The 12,647-nt window shown below is 38.3% G+C and overlaps 1 protein-coding gene across 2 annotated transcripts in view; it reads right to left on the bottom strand.

The window, feature by feature from the left end:
* LOC113357577 (protein SABRE-like) overlaps positions 1–11,215 on the bottom strand; it is a 17,883-nt gene extending 6,668 nt beyond the window's left edge. The window contains exons 1-11 of one of the 2 annotated variants that reach the window (XM_026601018.1): positions 10,761–11,215; positions 9,776–9,887; positions 9,315–9,587; positions 8,698–8,963; positions 7,878–8,100; positions 7,248–7,418; positions 7,060–7,137; positions 6,643–6,894; positions 3,792–5,888; positions 780–2,643; positions 605–696 (exon numbers count right to left, since the gene is read on the bottom strand). In XM_026601018.1, coding sequence (XP_026456803.1) covers positions 605–696; positions 780–2,643; positions 3,792–5,888; positions 6,643–6,894; positions 7,060–7,137; positions 7,248–7,418; positions 7,878–8,100; positions 8,698–8,963; positions 9,315–9,587; positions 9,776–9,887; positions 10,761–10,831 — 5,499 coding nt within the window. In that variant the 5' untranslated portion in view covers positions 10,832–11,215. Of the gene's footprint in view, positions 1–604; positions 697–779; positions 2,644–3,791; positions 5,889–6,642; positions 6,895–7,059; positions 7,138–7,247; positions 7,419–7,877; positions 8,101–8,697; positions 8,964–9,314; positions 9,588–9,775; positions 9,888–10,760 lie in introns of those variants that run through there. The other variant, XM_026601019.1, reaches the window with a different exon arrangement.
* Positions 11,216–12,647: the final 1,432 nt, after the last annotated feature.

The following is a 12,647-nucleotide window of genomic DNA, read 5'->3' as shown; positions in this document are numbered from 1 at the left end:
CCCATTATGGAGGTTCTGCCACACAAATCAAAAAAGTAAACCCGATAATCATAAGTTGAGTACGACTAAAAAAAAATGACCGCGCACATGGTTAGCGACTGATGCATATTTCTCCACTGATACAAAAGTCAGGGAATCTTTCTTCTTCTTTTTTTTTTTCCTGAAAGGTATTTGTATCGAGTGTGTATAGGATGCAATTTTCATAAAGCACGACCAAGTGCACATTGTCAACGAAAGTTGAAGAAGATCGTTACTGAAGATGTGGGGATGCTCTCTCTCTACATATACACGTACACACACACACACGAACACACACTTAATGTGAAATATAAATCTAAAAAAAGCTGAAACCGTTGAGCATATGATTGAAGCGGCACAAGATGTTGACATATTTCCATAGCAGTATGTTTAGCATATATGAAATAATCAGTGTAGAGAAGATGGTGCAGGAAAAGCTATCCATGGTTTTTGGGATGCCAGTTAATAACTGAAGTGTGAAGAAGACAACTAAATTATAATTGAAGTAGCAAAAGTTCAAATATTCATGTAGCAGTGTGTGACTATGTTATCCCAAATATGAAATAAAACAAGCTAGTAGACTCACATTAGCTTCCTCTGAGTGAAGATTAAATTGGGGTTGAATAACATTCACCATAAAATGCCGAGTACCTTCCTCCTCCGAGTCATCATTCTTTGCTGTTGAAAAACCACTTAACTGTCTAAACCTATTTTAATAATTATGCTAAGTGATTTTTAAAACAGGTGACATTAGGACTTACCAAGTGCAGCAAGGGCTGAGCTCTCTATATTAACGGTATGTGAAGAAGATGGATGTGAACTCACAGCATCTGCATGTTGTGGAGAAGGATGAGGTGAACCTTGGGTAGTTAAAGGTGAAAGCTTACCAGCTTCATCTTGAGGCTTTTCAGCATCATCATGAACTTGGTTTTCCTCAAGCAACTTCCTTTGTGTATACTGCCGAGAAGGGGAAGGCTTTGGAGGCTGAAATGCTTTGGATAGTCCGCCAGCAAAGGACCAAACAGCATCTCGATTTTCAATAGTCCATAAAAGCTTCAGACCATAGACAAAAACCCGCTGACAATTGTCAGCAATTACCACATTAAATCCATCATCATCACTTGGATCAGATCTTGTATGCTCATCACTCTCACTACCATTTTCAAACTCAGACCTAACATATGTCATCTCTGGGTTTCTTTTACCAGCTTCTTGCCATGATAATAATTTTGCTGGATCAGCCTTTGGAGCCTGCCTCCGTATGGTAAAATAGTCAGATGATAATAGAAACCCATCATCTTTGTGCTTCTCTGTGCCAGCACTCATATAGTTAGACTTTTCACTGTTAACTCCATCAACGGATTGCATACCTTTTTTTGCCATCTGAACCTCTTTCACTACACATGTGGAATCTTCTTTATTGATATACGCCTTAAGCATGTGAAGGTCAACACCCTGGTAAACAAGATCAAGAGGATCGCGCTTTGATTCAAAAGTAAACTTTTGCCTTCCACGACCATAACAGAGTTCAACTTTCAGCTTAGTCATTGTAAAAGTCAGTCCTCTGGCAGGATCGTCGTCATCTAAAGGCATATGTTTGATGCAAGTGGGCATGGAATCAATACGAAGCATGAATTCTGTCATCACCTTGTCAAGAGACAAGTTGCCTGATCTGGCAATTCTTGGAACTCCAAAACGAGGCCACCGAGAAAAGGTACGCAACTTATTGGGAGGAAGATAGTTGAGATTCCAGAACTTATTTAGCCAGGCTAAGTCATGAGCTGCAACATTCAAAATGGGTGAATCCTTCAAATAATGCTCCGATTTATTTGCTGAACTGTAGGCAGCTCCATCCAACACTGCCTGTTCTCCAATAGTAGAGGATGGGGATTGTTTCTCACATGCGGGCAGTGGGGGGCGAAAAGAAATATTCCACCGAAGGGACAGTGAAGTCGATCTGAAGGGGTCATAGACTATTGTACGTGATTTTCCTTCAACAGGAAGTGCCCATAGATAATGGTAAAGAGGTTTGCCAGAGTCACATTCCCAGTCCATGGTAACAACAATACTCAAGGCAGGAACTACAAGAAAAGGACCAGGCACACCATCAGGAAGTTTTAAACTGCAACTGTTAACTAAATTCACCAAACTGCTCAAGTAAACATTGAAATCCTTTGCTGAAAGAGAAACCTGCCCATCTGACTGAAGAATTTCAATGTAACCAGAGACAACATGAAGTTTGTCAACCTTTTCATAAGGATCGGTTGTCCCGAGAATTTCCCATCTTGTCTCAGTAAAGTATAAACCAATATTTCCATGCACATAGTTCCTTACTTCATCCCACCATGGTAAGCTCTTCTCCTTTTTAGGTGGAGGAGTTTCTGTGACAGGATTCCTCACACTTAAATTAGCCCTACGGAGTGCTACTGTAAAAGCGTAGCTTATATCAGTGAAAGCGGGTTCAAAACCCACCCCATAGCCGATATCTGCCTTCTGAAAATGTAAAGGCAAATCCAGATATGTTTTCATTGGTGGAGTTGTACCACTCAGTGAACGAAGCATTCGCACCTTCCTCCAATTCCCAATATACACATCCTGTTGCATTTGCGGTTGGAAACATGTTGCCTGTAACCAAGAGGGGATTAGTTAAAGAGTACGTAGAAACACCTATATACCATGGAAAAGAAACAGATTGTAACTGAAAGCTCTGCCCATTAAATAAAATCTCAGCATCCTGAACATGTAAGTAATTACTTAAAGACTCCAGAGTATCCTAACTTTCTATGAGGTGCTGCAGGGGAACTTTGTTCTACTACTTGCGCAAGAATGAAACTTCTGGTACCTAAATGGAAAGCAAATGAGAAACATCAACAACCAGGCCCACACCCCAATTATGGGCCCATTTCCAAGTGGATAGTGATGCATGTCAACTTCCTAAACCTAAATCTTTTCACAAATACACCCCATGCTTATGCGAAGTTTTTATTGTGGGTTCTTCCTTGTTCGCCCTCAAACCAAGTTTTGACATATCTGTATCCTTGAGTGAACCAGAAACATTTATATCTAAGAGCTGGTATAATGGTGCATCATTTTCTAACTTAAGGGCATGCGTCATTCACTATCTGCTGCATCTTATGAAACATGGACATGATCCTTTTAAAACAACAGTCTACTTCCATAGAAAAGAGGAATCTTCTTGTGCCTCTGCATTTTGTCATATATCACTCAAAAAGGAATTCCCTTGGAGGCACTTTACAGCAAGATGATATTGACGACGACTGTGAAGTCCTTTACTCCAGACTTTGGACAAATCCCCTTATTAAGGTCTTGATCTCAGCTTTAAATAAGGAGATTAATTACACAGTGGTGTTAGTGACTCTGTACTGACAGTGCTTTCTGAGTGTATATTCTCAGTATAAACATTATTTGACAGTAGATGATCACAATTGCTCACAGTTCAGGCCGTGCTTACCATAGCAACGGAATTACATAAATTATTCAATGAGTGCTACCTTGTTCTTGTCTCATTCAATCAAACAAAAACAGATATGCATTTCAAAAAAATAAACTCGAATTACGACTCATTTCTTATCATCGAATTCCACACATGGGTAACAACATAAAAAACACAGTTTTTTAATAAAAGGTTAATCAAATTAAATACATAGAAAAGAATGTAAAGCAAAAGGAAAAGGGATGAATCTCCACGACAAGGCAAATGAGCAGGCTGAAACAAAAGAGCAATGCAAGAAAAGAATGGTATAGAAACTTACCTGTTGAGCTAGGATCACACGCCCTTCACATTTACCACCACTCGCAGACAGAATTGGCAGGTAATTTCTTATCTTTACAACAAGAGAGCCTGTATTCAAATTAAAATTTCTTCCATACATTCTGGAAAATGGTATTTCATTTTCTAGGCAGACGGGATCAAGCTTCCTTACAGTTTCTAACATTCCAGTATCATCACCTTCAATTTTCTTTAAAGTTACTTCCAACTCCGTCGCACAAACAGAAAGAAGGGAAGTTTTTGTACTATTGAACTTGAAACCAGACTGGAACCCTTCCTTATAAGCACCTGATCCTTCCGTGGTAGCCAGATCCTTGCATGCCTGGTAATAAGACTGAAAGACCTGTCTATGGATTTCTTCTCTTAGTTTCTGGATGCCTGCAGTATCATTCAAATCAATATCAACTCCATTGTACTGAACCTTTCTGTCAGGACAAGATTCATCTGGCTCATTATTTCCAGAAGAATGAGTGTCTTCTGAAACAAGATCGTCAAGAAACTTCATCCTAACAGCCAACTCACAAGCTTCATTTCTCATCAAATGGTAATGTTCTTCAAGCCAACCTTGCATGGGCTCTTCCTCGATATCTGCTGTCAGCTTACGTATACAGAACTTGAGACATCCAAATTTTGTCGAACTCGGCTTTTTCGGTTTCGAGCTCTCTTTCTTTGGAAAAATAAGGTTAGTTTTAGCCTTGCTGACAAGCTTCAAACCTCGAATCATGTCCTCAACAGCATCCTCAATGGCACGCAACTGCAATCTGTAAGGCATGCATATATGAACATCAAGACCTTGAATAACCCAATCCCACGTCTTAGTTTGAACTTTTGAATCGGAAGAACTACTTGAAATATTGGGAATTCTTGAAACTTGCATTCGACTACTTTTAAAGACCCTAGCTTCATTAAAACTAAGCATAAATCCCTCAAGAAGTACTCCGATACGAGCGTTCTCAGAAAAGATTGACTGAACCTGAACCTTTACATATACACCATCTCCAGCCTCAGCAGATATGTTCAACATCTCCACATCGATGGCATAAACAGATTCTCGTTTCTTGTGTTGTTTGTCAGATTGCAGTGAGTCAACATCAGCTTTTCTATCTGAAGCTACATCTTTACCACTGGACAACCCTCCCTTCGCTTGGTTAAGTTGCTTCTGGTTGTGTATCAGTAATTTCATGCGCAACATGAGCTCAAATAGTGATAGATGTACATCAGGCTCCCACCTGACGGAAATATCAGTAGCACTAAAAAGAGAACACACAGCGATATCACTTTGACCACCAGAACGACGTACAAATTTCGCATTCTGCATGTCAAATAAAATTACTTTTTTCCCAGGCTTCTGTTCATCTAGATATTCCTGATAACTAGATCTAGCTCTTTCAAGATCCGTCTGTACGGAGCTTTTCTCCTTGTTCACACACAGACTGAAATGGAAGATGTCAAGGGATATGGAGTATTTCAGGATTTTGCACCCATTGGACATAGTGGACGCGATAGTTGCTGTCCGAGGTGTACCATCAGCACAGGCATCAATGATTACTTGACCACCTTGTGATCCATAATTTACACGCTTTGGGTCAGCAACAACTGCATCTTCCACACCCACATCACCACAATAATTTACAGAGCACTGCTCAAGATTCAGTTTTATAAGCTGAACCCCTTTCCCAGATAGTTTGGCAGCTTGAACACCTCTACTAGGTGTTTTTCTTTTCCCAGCAGAGAGACTTTTAAAAAGTGTTTGAAAGGATATTGCAGTTGATATCAGTGATTCAAGACGCTGAAAACCTAGGTATACACCCATTCCAGTGACATCAATGGAGAGAACCAACTTACGTTTACCAGAGCCCCGTTCTTCATGTGATTCTGACTCTTTTTTCCCCCAATCAAGAATTACTTTTGCTATATGCATTAGTGAGCCTGTATTTGTTTCCGCACCAAAAAGGCTTTCCTTCAAACGTTCTCGATGTTCATCAGCCATGTGCAAATGTAATTCACCAAGTTCCATGTGCACTGACGTACCCGTACTTGCTATGTTATTTGCGAATACATGCGACGATTGCGAACATCCCTATAGCATAAAGAGTTAATTATCAGTATTAATTAGTCACCAACTACTGCATTGATGCATATCATAGCACAGAATAATGGTATGATCAAGCATTGCAGATCAACTGAACATAGATAAATAAACAAAACAAAACAAAAAAACACGTTTGAGGAACATTCACATCGAACGTACTTATGACTTATGAGAAGAGATGGTAAACACGTGGTATTCTAGGCCAGTAACAAAAGCTCTAAGATATGTTGATAAGTTTTCTGCCCCTGCATCATATGTTCATTTTTTCGACAATACTACAGCTGGGTCTTTAAAATAAATAATACTACAGCTGAATATGGATGTGGCTGTCTAAGAGTAGCAAAATAGAAAAACATATAACATTTACCCTGCCCAAAGGGAAAAAAACGCACTACAAGCAAATAACAGAACAAATCAACCACCACAACTCGGCCCATGATGAACGCCAGAACTTAAACATGAACTTTTCATCCTAATACCCTGGTTAGTATATACTCATCTTCCACATTCACCATTATACAGATTGAGAAGCAACCAAATTATTCCCAGCATTAACCGGAGGGAAAGGAATAAATGATAAATAAAGGAACCAGCTCAAAGTACAGATACGACAGTAGCCGCTCCTGGAACCGAAGTATTCTGATCATAAAGTTGCGACACCAACAAAAGCGCCTTCCTAATCCTAATATGCTATCAGCTAGCAGATAAGAGCTTTAAAGAATGGAGAAGTTGTAGAACCTACCTGATACAGTGGTGAACCGCTGATACTGTAAAGCACAATAGTCATCTCTGGGGCTGAAACAGTGCATGTCCACAGGACAAGATTGAACTCAGTAGCTTGTGACTTTTCAGGCACGGGCCTTTCCTCACGAAGTACCATTTTCTTCTTTTTTGACAAGTGAAGGCTCAACCATGGTTTTATTCTACTCATAATGATGTTGCATTGGGTACCGCCAAGCTTGATGTCAACTTCAGCTCTAAGAGGTGCTTCTGGCTGAAGGAAAGGCATCATAAACCAAGTCAATGGGAATTTCAGTAAGAAGGCATAGACATAGATCACAGCTGCAACTACGTTAGACACATATACAAATAGTCAACTGGTTAAAAAATGTGCCAACTGTGTTTTATAAAGAAAATGCAACTCTAAGTCTAAGCTTACTTGTATAGGAACGTAAAAAGAAGAAACCACGGCAAGCTTCAGGATTTCCAATATAGAAGTACCACCTTCTCTAAAAAGCTGAAAAATATGATGGGGAAATAATGAAATTCACCAAATGGACAATTGGCAGAATGTGATAAACAAATTACTAGTACCAATGAAACTTTTAAGAAGGATAAACCAGGTACATGTATTTCAGTGAAGTCCAATTGAACGTCAAAGCGTGCACTTTCCCCCATGTCTTCAATGAATGGTGACTTGCTGCATCTCAAATGAATCCCGGTGACATTACTCTCATTAAAAAGATTTTGAGCTCGGTGAGCAAACCTCACATCCAGTTTTGGCAAGTTGAAGCTAACCTTCCAGAGAAAAAATAATATTTGTTAATTGATATCTAAGAAAGTTCAGAAATTTGCTATACTTATTTCTACCATGACCTCTAAATTGAAACTATTTCAAACTTTCAACTGTAGGTAAACCAGGACACATCTGAGTAAATAAACGAAAAACCTAGAGTATAATGATGCTTACTTAACCCTAGTGTAATTATTGGATATTGTCTAATTAGCTTTCAAGTTTCAATGCAGAATTTTAGTTTTACTTGACAGTGCAAATTTATCTAATAAGAGTTAATTGGTAAGTCAAATTCTGCTTATTTATTAACATATAAGAGAAGACTAGATTTCAATAGAACTTTTATGAAAGAGAATAATGCATGTTAATATAAATATCTTACTGTTCCTAACTCTCAAAAAAGGAAAAGAAAAAAGATGCTCTCCTTTAACTGCAGATTTAACTCCAGGTTAAAGCTAACTAACCTTTTCCGGAAACAAGGAGGTGTACTTTTTAAGTGACAGAAGTGCCTTTTGTTTCTTTTCCAATTTAGAAGCTGCCTTCATATCCAAATTATCACCTCCAACTTTATCCTCCTTGGAAAAACTTTCCATGGGAGCGTTATTCTTTACAAGCATCTCCTCATTTAAGTTCACTGAGACTTCACCACATGTAAAATCTACATCCCGGATAACAACACCTACTTCCCTGTCAACAGTACATAGCTTCAATTCTATCATTGCTTAAATAAGATTACCAATATCATGAGCATGTTATGAGAAAAGGGAACCCTTAAGGAACCATGTGGTTTATACTCTTTAATTTAACAATGAAAACATATCAATCCGTATTATTTGATTATACTTTTATTACTGCTTCATTGTATATTTTGTGAACAACCAAGTATGCAATCGTCTAGGTTACTCTGTACATGATTTAAAATAGGTCTGCGGAGCTCAACTCATCCAGGCCTTTACCAGTTCCCACTGCAAGGCCGAAATACAGCCTGAGATGCCTGAGCATAGTGCTCGTTCCCTCAAGAAGACAGCAAAAATCCACAGGAAGTTAATAATGACATAAATTAATAATTTAATAGTAATACTCCTCCTTTTGATCTAGCACTCATATCATGGAGATAATCCATACCAAAATCATAATTAGCATCCAATCAGAAAGTATGTATCTAAGGCCCTTCGACAATCAAAATTGGACGTTATACTTTCAGTTTCAGAAACATCCCAAGTACACAGTTGTGCCAAAAATACAAAGATCGACAAATTCAGAATGCCAAGAAGAAACTCTTACCTATCATGCCCGAATTCGCAAGAGAGTGAAAATTCCTCGCAGAAGAAAGCAGCAGATCCCCTCTCAGCCATATCTGAGGATAGTTGACCCTCGGAAATACTTCCTCCTTGGTTATAATAGGATGACTGGTCATAGCTAAGCCGTGATTCCCCCATGTGAACAAGTATAGGTTGAAGATGCAACTTGACAAGCAGATTGGATTTCGATCCACCATCTTTAGATATGTCCAATCTCAGATCCTTAACTTCCGTAATAGCTTTTGGCACCTGGCACGAAGTAAAAACACAGTTAGTGCACTGGGTGATAGCCCATCAAGTGATACGAAACAAAAGACAAACAGATTACAGGGACGTGCCAAAATGACTTATTTCAGTCCACCAACCTGAGACATCTTAGTTAAGGCTTCAGCGAACTAAACCTAAAATCGTGTCAAAAGTGAAAAGATTTACCATAAACCAACATTATGCTCTTCACAATCTTCCACTACCTTGAGTATTTATACGTCACAACTCAAAAGCGGAGCAGAAACTCACGCTTCGAATTATCAGCAACCACAAACAATTTAAAAAAAAAAAGTAATAAACATTTTACAAAAGAAGTACACAGCACATGCTTACCTTGACGATTAATTCTGTCACAGAAACTGACAAGAATCTTGCCATGTTGGCCACAACCATCCACTTTCCTCTGCCAGAAGAGCGAGACCTCCCCGATTTACTCCGAGATCTAGCCTTCTTGACACTTTTGGCTGGAGTCCGAATAACAATTTCCAAGTCACATATTACCAGCTGCAGCTTTGGGTCCCTAGAAATGAAACCAACCCCAAGCTTGACCAGAGACTGGCGTAGACTTAGCTTGATTTCACCAACAGATACAGATTCCACAGCACCCTGACAGACATCAACAAATTTAAAGACTAACATAGATGAAGTGCATCGCCAAATGGTGCTATCAAGTATCAAGGCACGGGGTTTAGACAAAAATGTCATGGTGTTAAATCAAGGTAATGCGAGAGAAAAGCTTTAAAACCAGAACAGATTACCAATGCAGAAGATTCAAGGCATAAGAAGAGAATAACCTTTTTAAATTTCACAACCACATCACGCAAACAGTTCCATCCAGCAACACGAAACCCCACAGATGCTCCCATTACACGGCTTAGGATCCAAGCCAGCAACCTTGCGGCAAATCTGAAATAAGAAGAATATTAGTAAAATAAAATGCAATATAAAAATGTTGGGAATACTTCAAGCATGCCAAAAACAGAAGCATTATGACCACAAACTTATATGATTATAAACCATTCCACAAGTAACAACTATCATTATCTAGACCAAACTCATGCGCCAAAATGTGTGATTATGCAATCTAAATCAGCTGGCAAAAGTGTTAGTTTTGGTCTTTTTACTTCATGTAGGTTATTACGTAATTTGTCATAGATTCCAAATCATAACAGAAACTGTGTAGCAAGGAAAATTCATATCTTAAACATGAAACATCATATTCCTTAATGTTGTGCAGCTCTTCATGAGGGGACTAGAAACACACCATACCCAAAACATATGGAGATGTGAAAGTTGACTCAAAATCATAATACTAAACTTTCCCGGTAAGTAATTGCTCAAAAGATGTTCCACGTTTATAGTGTTATTATGATCATGTTACTTTCACTTAGAAGTTGATTATCTATGCAATACGGTTACACTTTTATGATACTTAATCTTGTTTTCCAAAACCCCTTGCCACGTTACATTAAAACATTCAAATTTGGTAACCTTGATTTCAACCTCAGCAATCCTCATCTTTGGGTTCACTAAAATGGACCATTTATAAAAATGTATTACACTTGAATCTTAATGCACCTCATATTATTTTTTTTCAATCCTCCACATATCTATAAAAAAATTCAATTCCTATTGGCATTGTTTAAATCAAGAATTCCAGAATAATTAGATCAAATTGCATGTCTAGACTAGAACATAAATAAACACACAAAAAAGGAACCCAAAATCGCCAAAAACTAGTTTCAAGTCCAAATAACAATGTGAAAGAAGATGACTTACATGAAAACGACCCATCCAATAACGGATAGAAGTAGGAAGAGGAACAAAAATCTGATAGGCGAAAACGCCATCTCCTTGTACAGAAAATTAGTCGATCTCAATCAATTTACAATTACCAATTCCTCGAAAAAAAAAATCATTATTTCCACCAATTCGAATGAGGAATAATTCCTCCACCTCCACAACCACAAGAATGTTCCTCCTTCACATCATTAAGAAAAACCTAATTCCGTTTTCAAAATTCTCCTCCTCCATTGATTCATCATCAAGAATGCGTCAAAGAATTGTCATCTATCATCTAGACTCTAGGGGGAAAGAAGTTGGAGAGTGGTAAGATCCGTGACTCCTTGTAAGATGGATCAGCAAAAACTGAATGGAGGGAGAGAGAGAGAGAAGTGAGAAGAAGGTGGTGCTCTTGTCTAATGTGAGAGAGAAGTCTGGATCGAGGGAGGTGTAGAGTTCGCGGACACAAGGGAAAAAAAAAACAGGAGCACTACGTATTTCGTGCTTAATTTTCTCGTACGACGTGCATCATAGGTCCCTTTCTTTTTCATAAAAGACAGTTTAATCCTCATTGACAAGCACTGACAAATACACATGCAACCAAAGTAAATTTGAGTAAATTTGGAATTACAGTTGCAAGTTACCACTTAATCGCTCTTGCTAATGACCATTACAGTGACACCGGTTTCTAGAATTGAGTTTAATACTAGAAAACCTTTCAGAGTGAATAAAATGTGGTTTAGAGATCTGGTTGTAAACAGCTTATTACAAATACCTAGAATTTTAACCTATATGGTTTTGCGGCTATCAGAGCGTCCATAATGGACGACCAAAACTAAAAATTTGGTACAGAAACTGAACGCAGTGGAACAGAGTAAAGAGTAAAAAGTGGAGTAAAACAAAAAATCAGTGTACATTTGGTCAGAAATCCGGACTAAAACTATACTTGGTCGAGCGGAGATTAAAAGTTCGTCTGAAATGAGGCGCTGGTATAATAATCGTCTGGAATGGGACGGAGATTAAATGTGCGCACGATGATGGAGCGAACATATAAAGTCCGCCCCTTTAAAATAAACCAATATGTTAAGTCACATGCACTTTTGGTACATGTGGTGGATCATCACCAGACGAACATATAATCTGCGCTCGACAAAATTTTGATCCTTCCCCGTATCGTGGTACCACGGAGTAAACCAAATTTTTTTTAACTTTTTTTGGTTTTTTCTCTTTGGTTATACTCGTATCATTGGAGTTGCTCTTAGACTATCAAAAACTTTGCTTAATACCAAATGTATTTTGAGGAATTGGAATTACATGCACTTCGGTAGTATACCTAATGAAATCAGTAAGGTAAGATCTCAAATTGGACTGTTTAATTCTCATAATAATAATCCTCTTGACCAGCAGTTTGTTAGATTGCATAATAGATTCAATTACTGGTATGAAGTTTGTAGAAATACTGCTTACTTTGACCTAAAAACCAATTTCAGGAGAAGAAGAACTCAGATTTATTTTATTCAATATGATATCGGCATGTGGTTGACTGAGAGAGTAGACATTGCTGATAATCTGATAGGTGTGATAAACACCTAGATTTATATCTATATTTTATGCTTTCTTTGCTATTTTTCTTGTGAAATATGTATCTTATGTTTGCTTTTGAGTTATTAGGTGCAACGGAGTCGTTTGAAGCAAAAGAAGGAGAAATTAACCATTTGGAGCGAAAAGGTCAAACCACAGGCGATATTTGGAGCACGCTAGGTTGCGTAAGAGGAGTTACGCAGGAAATTAAGCTGTCAGTTTCCTATAACTGACAGTTGAACTAAGAACTAGGCTGTCGGTTTTCTGAAACCGACAATCCATTTTTGAGCTGGTTGGCCCTTA

The sequence above is a fragment of the Papaver somniferum genome, chromosome 3, assembly GCF_003573695.1.
Source record: "Papaver somniferum cultivar HN1 chromosome 3, ASM357369v1, whole genome shotgun sequence".
In the NCBI taxonomy this organism is placed as follows: Eukaryota; Viridiplantae; Streptophyta; class Magnoliopsida; order Ranunculales; family Papaveraceae; genus Papaver; species Papaver somniferum.
The sequence above is the reverse complement of the archived record's forward strand: the minus strand, read 5'-3'. Positions and strand labels throughout refer to the sequence as shown.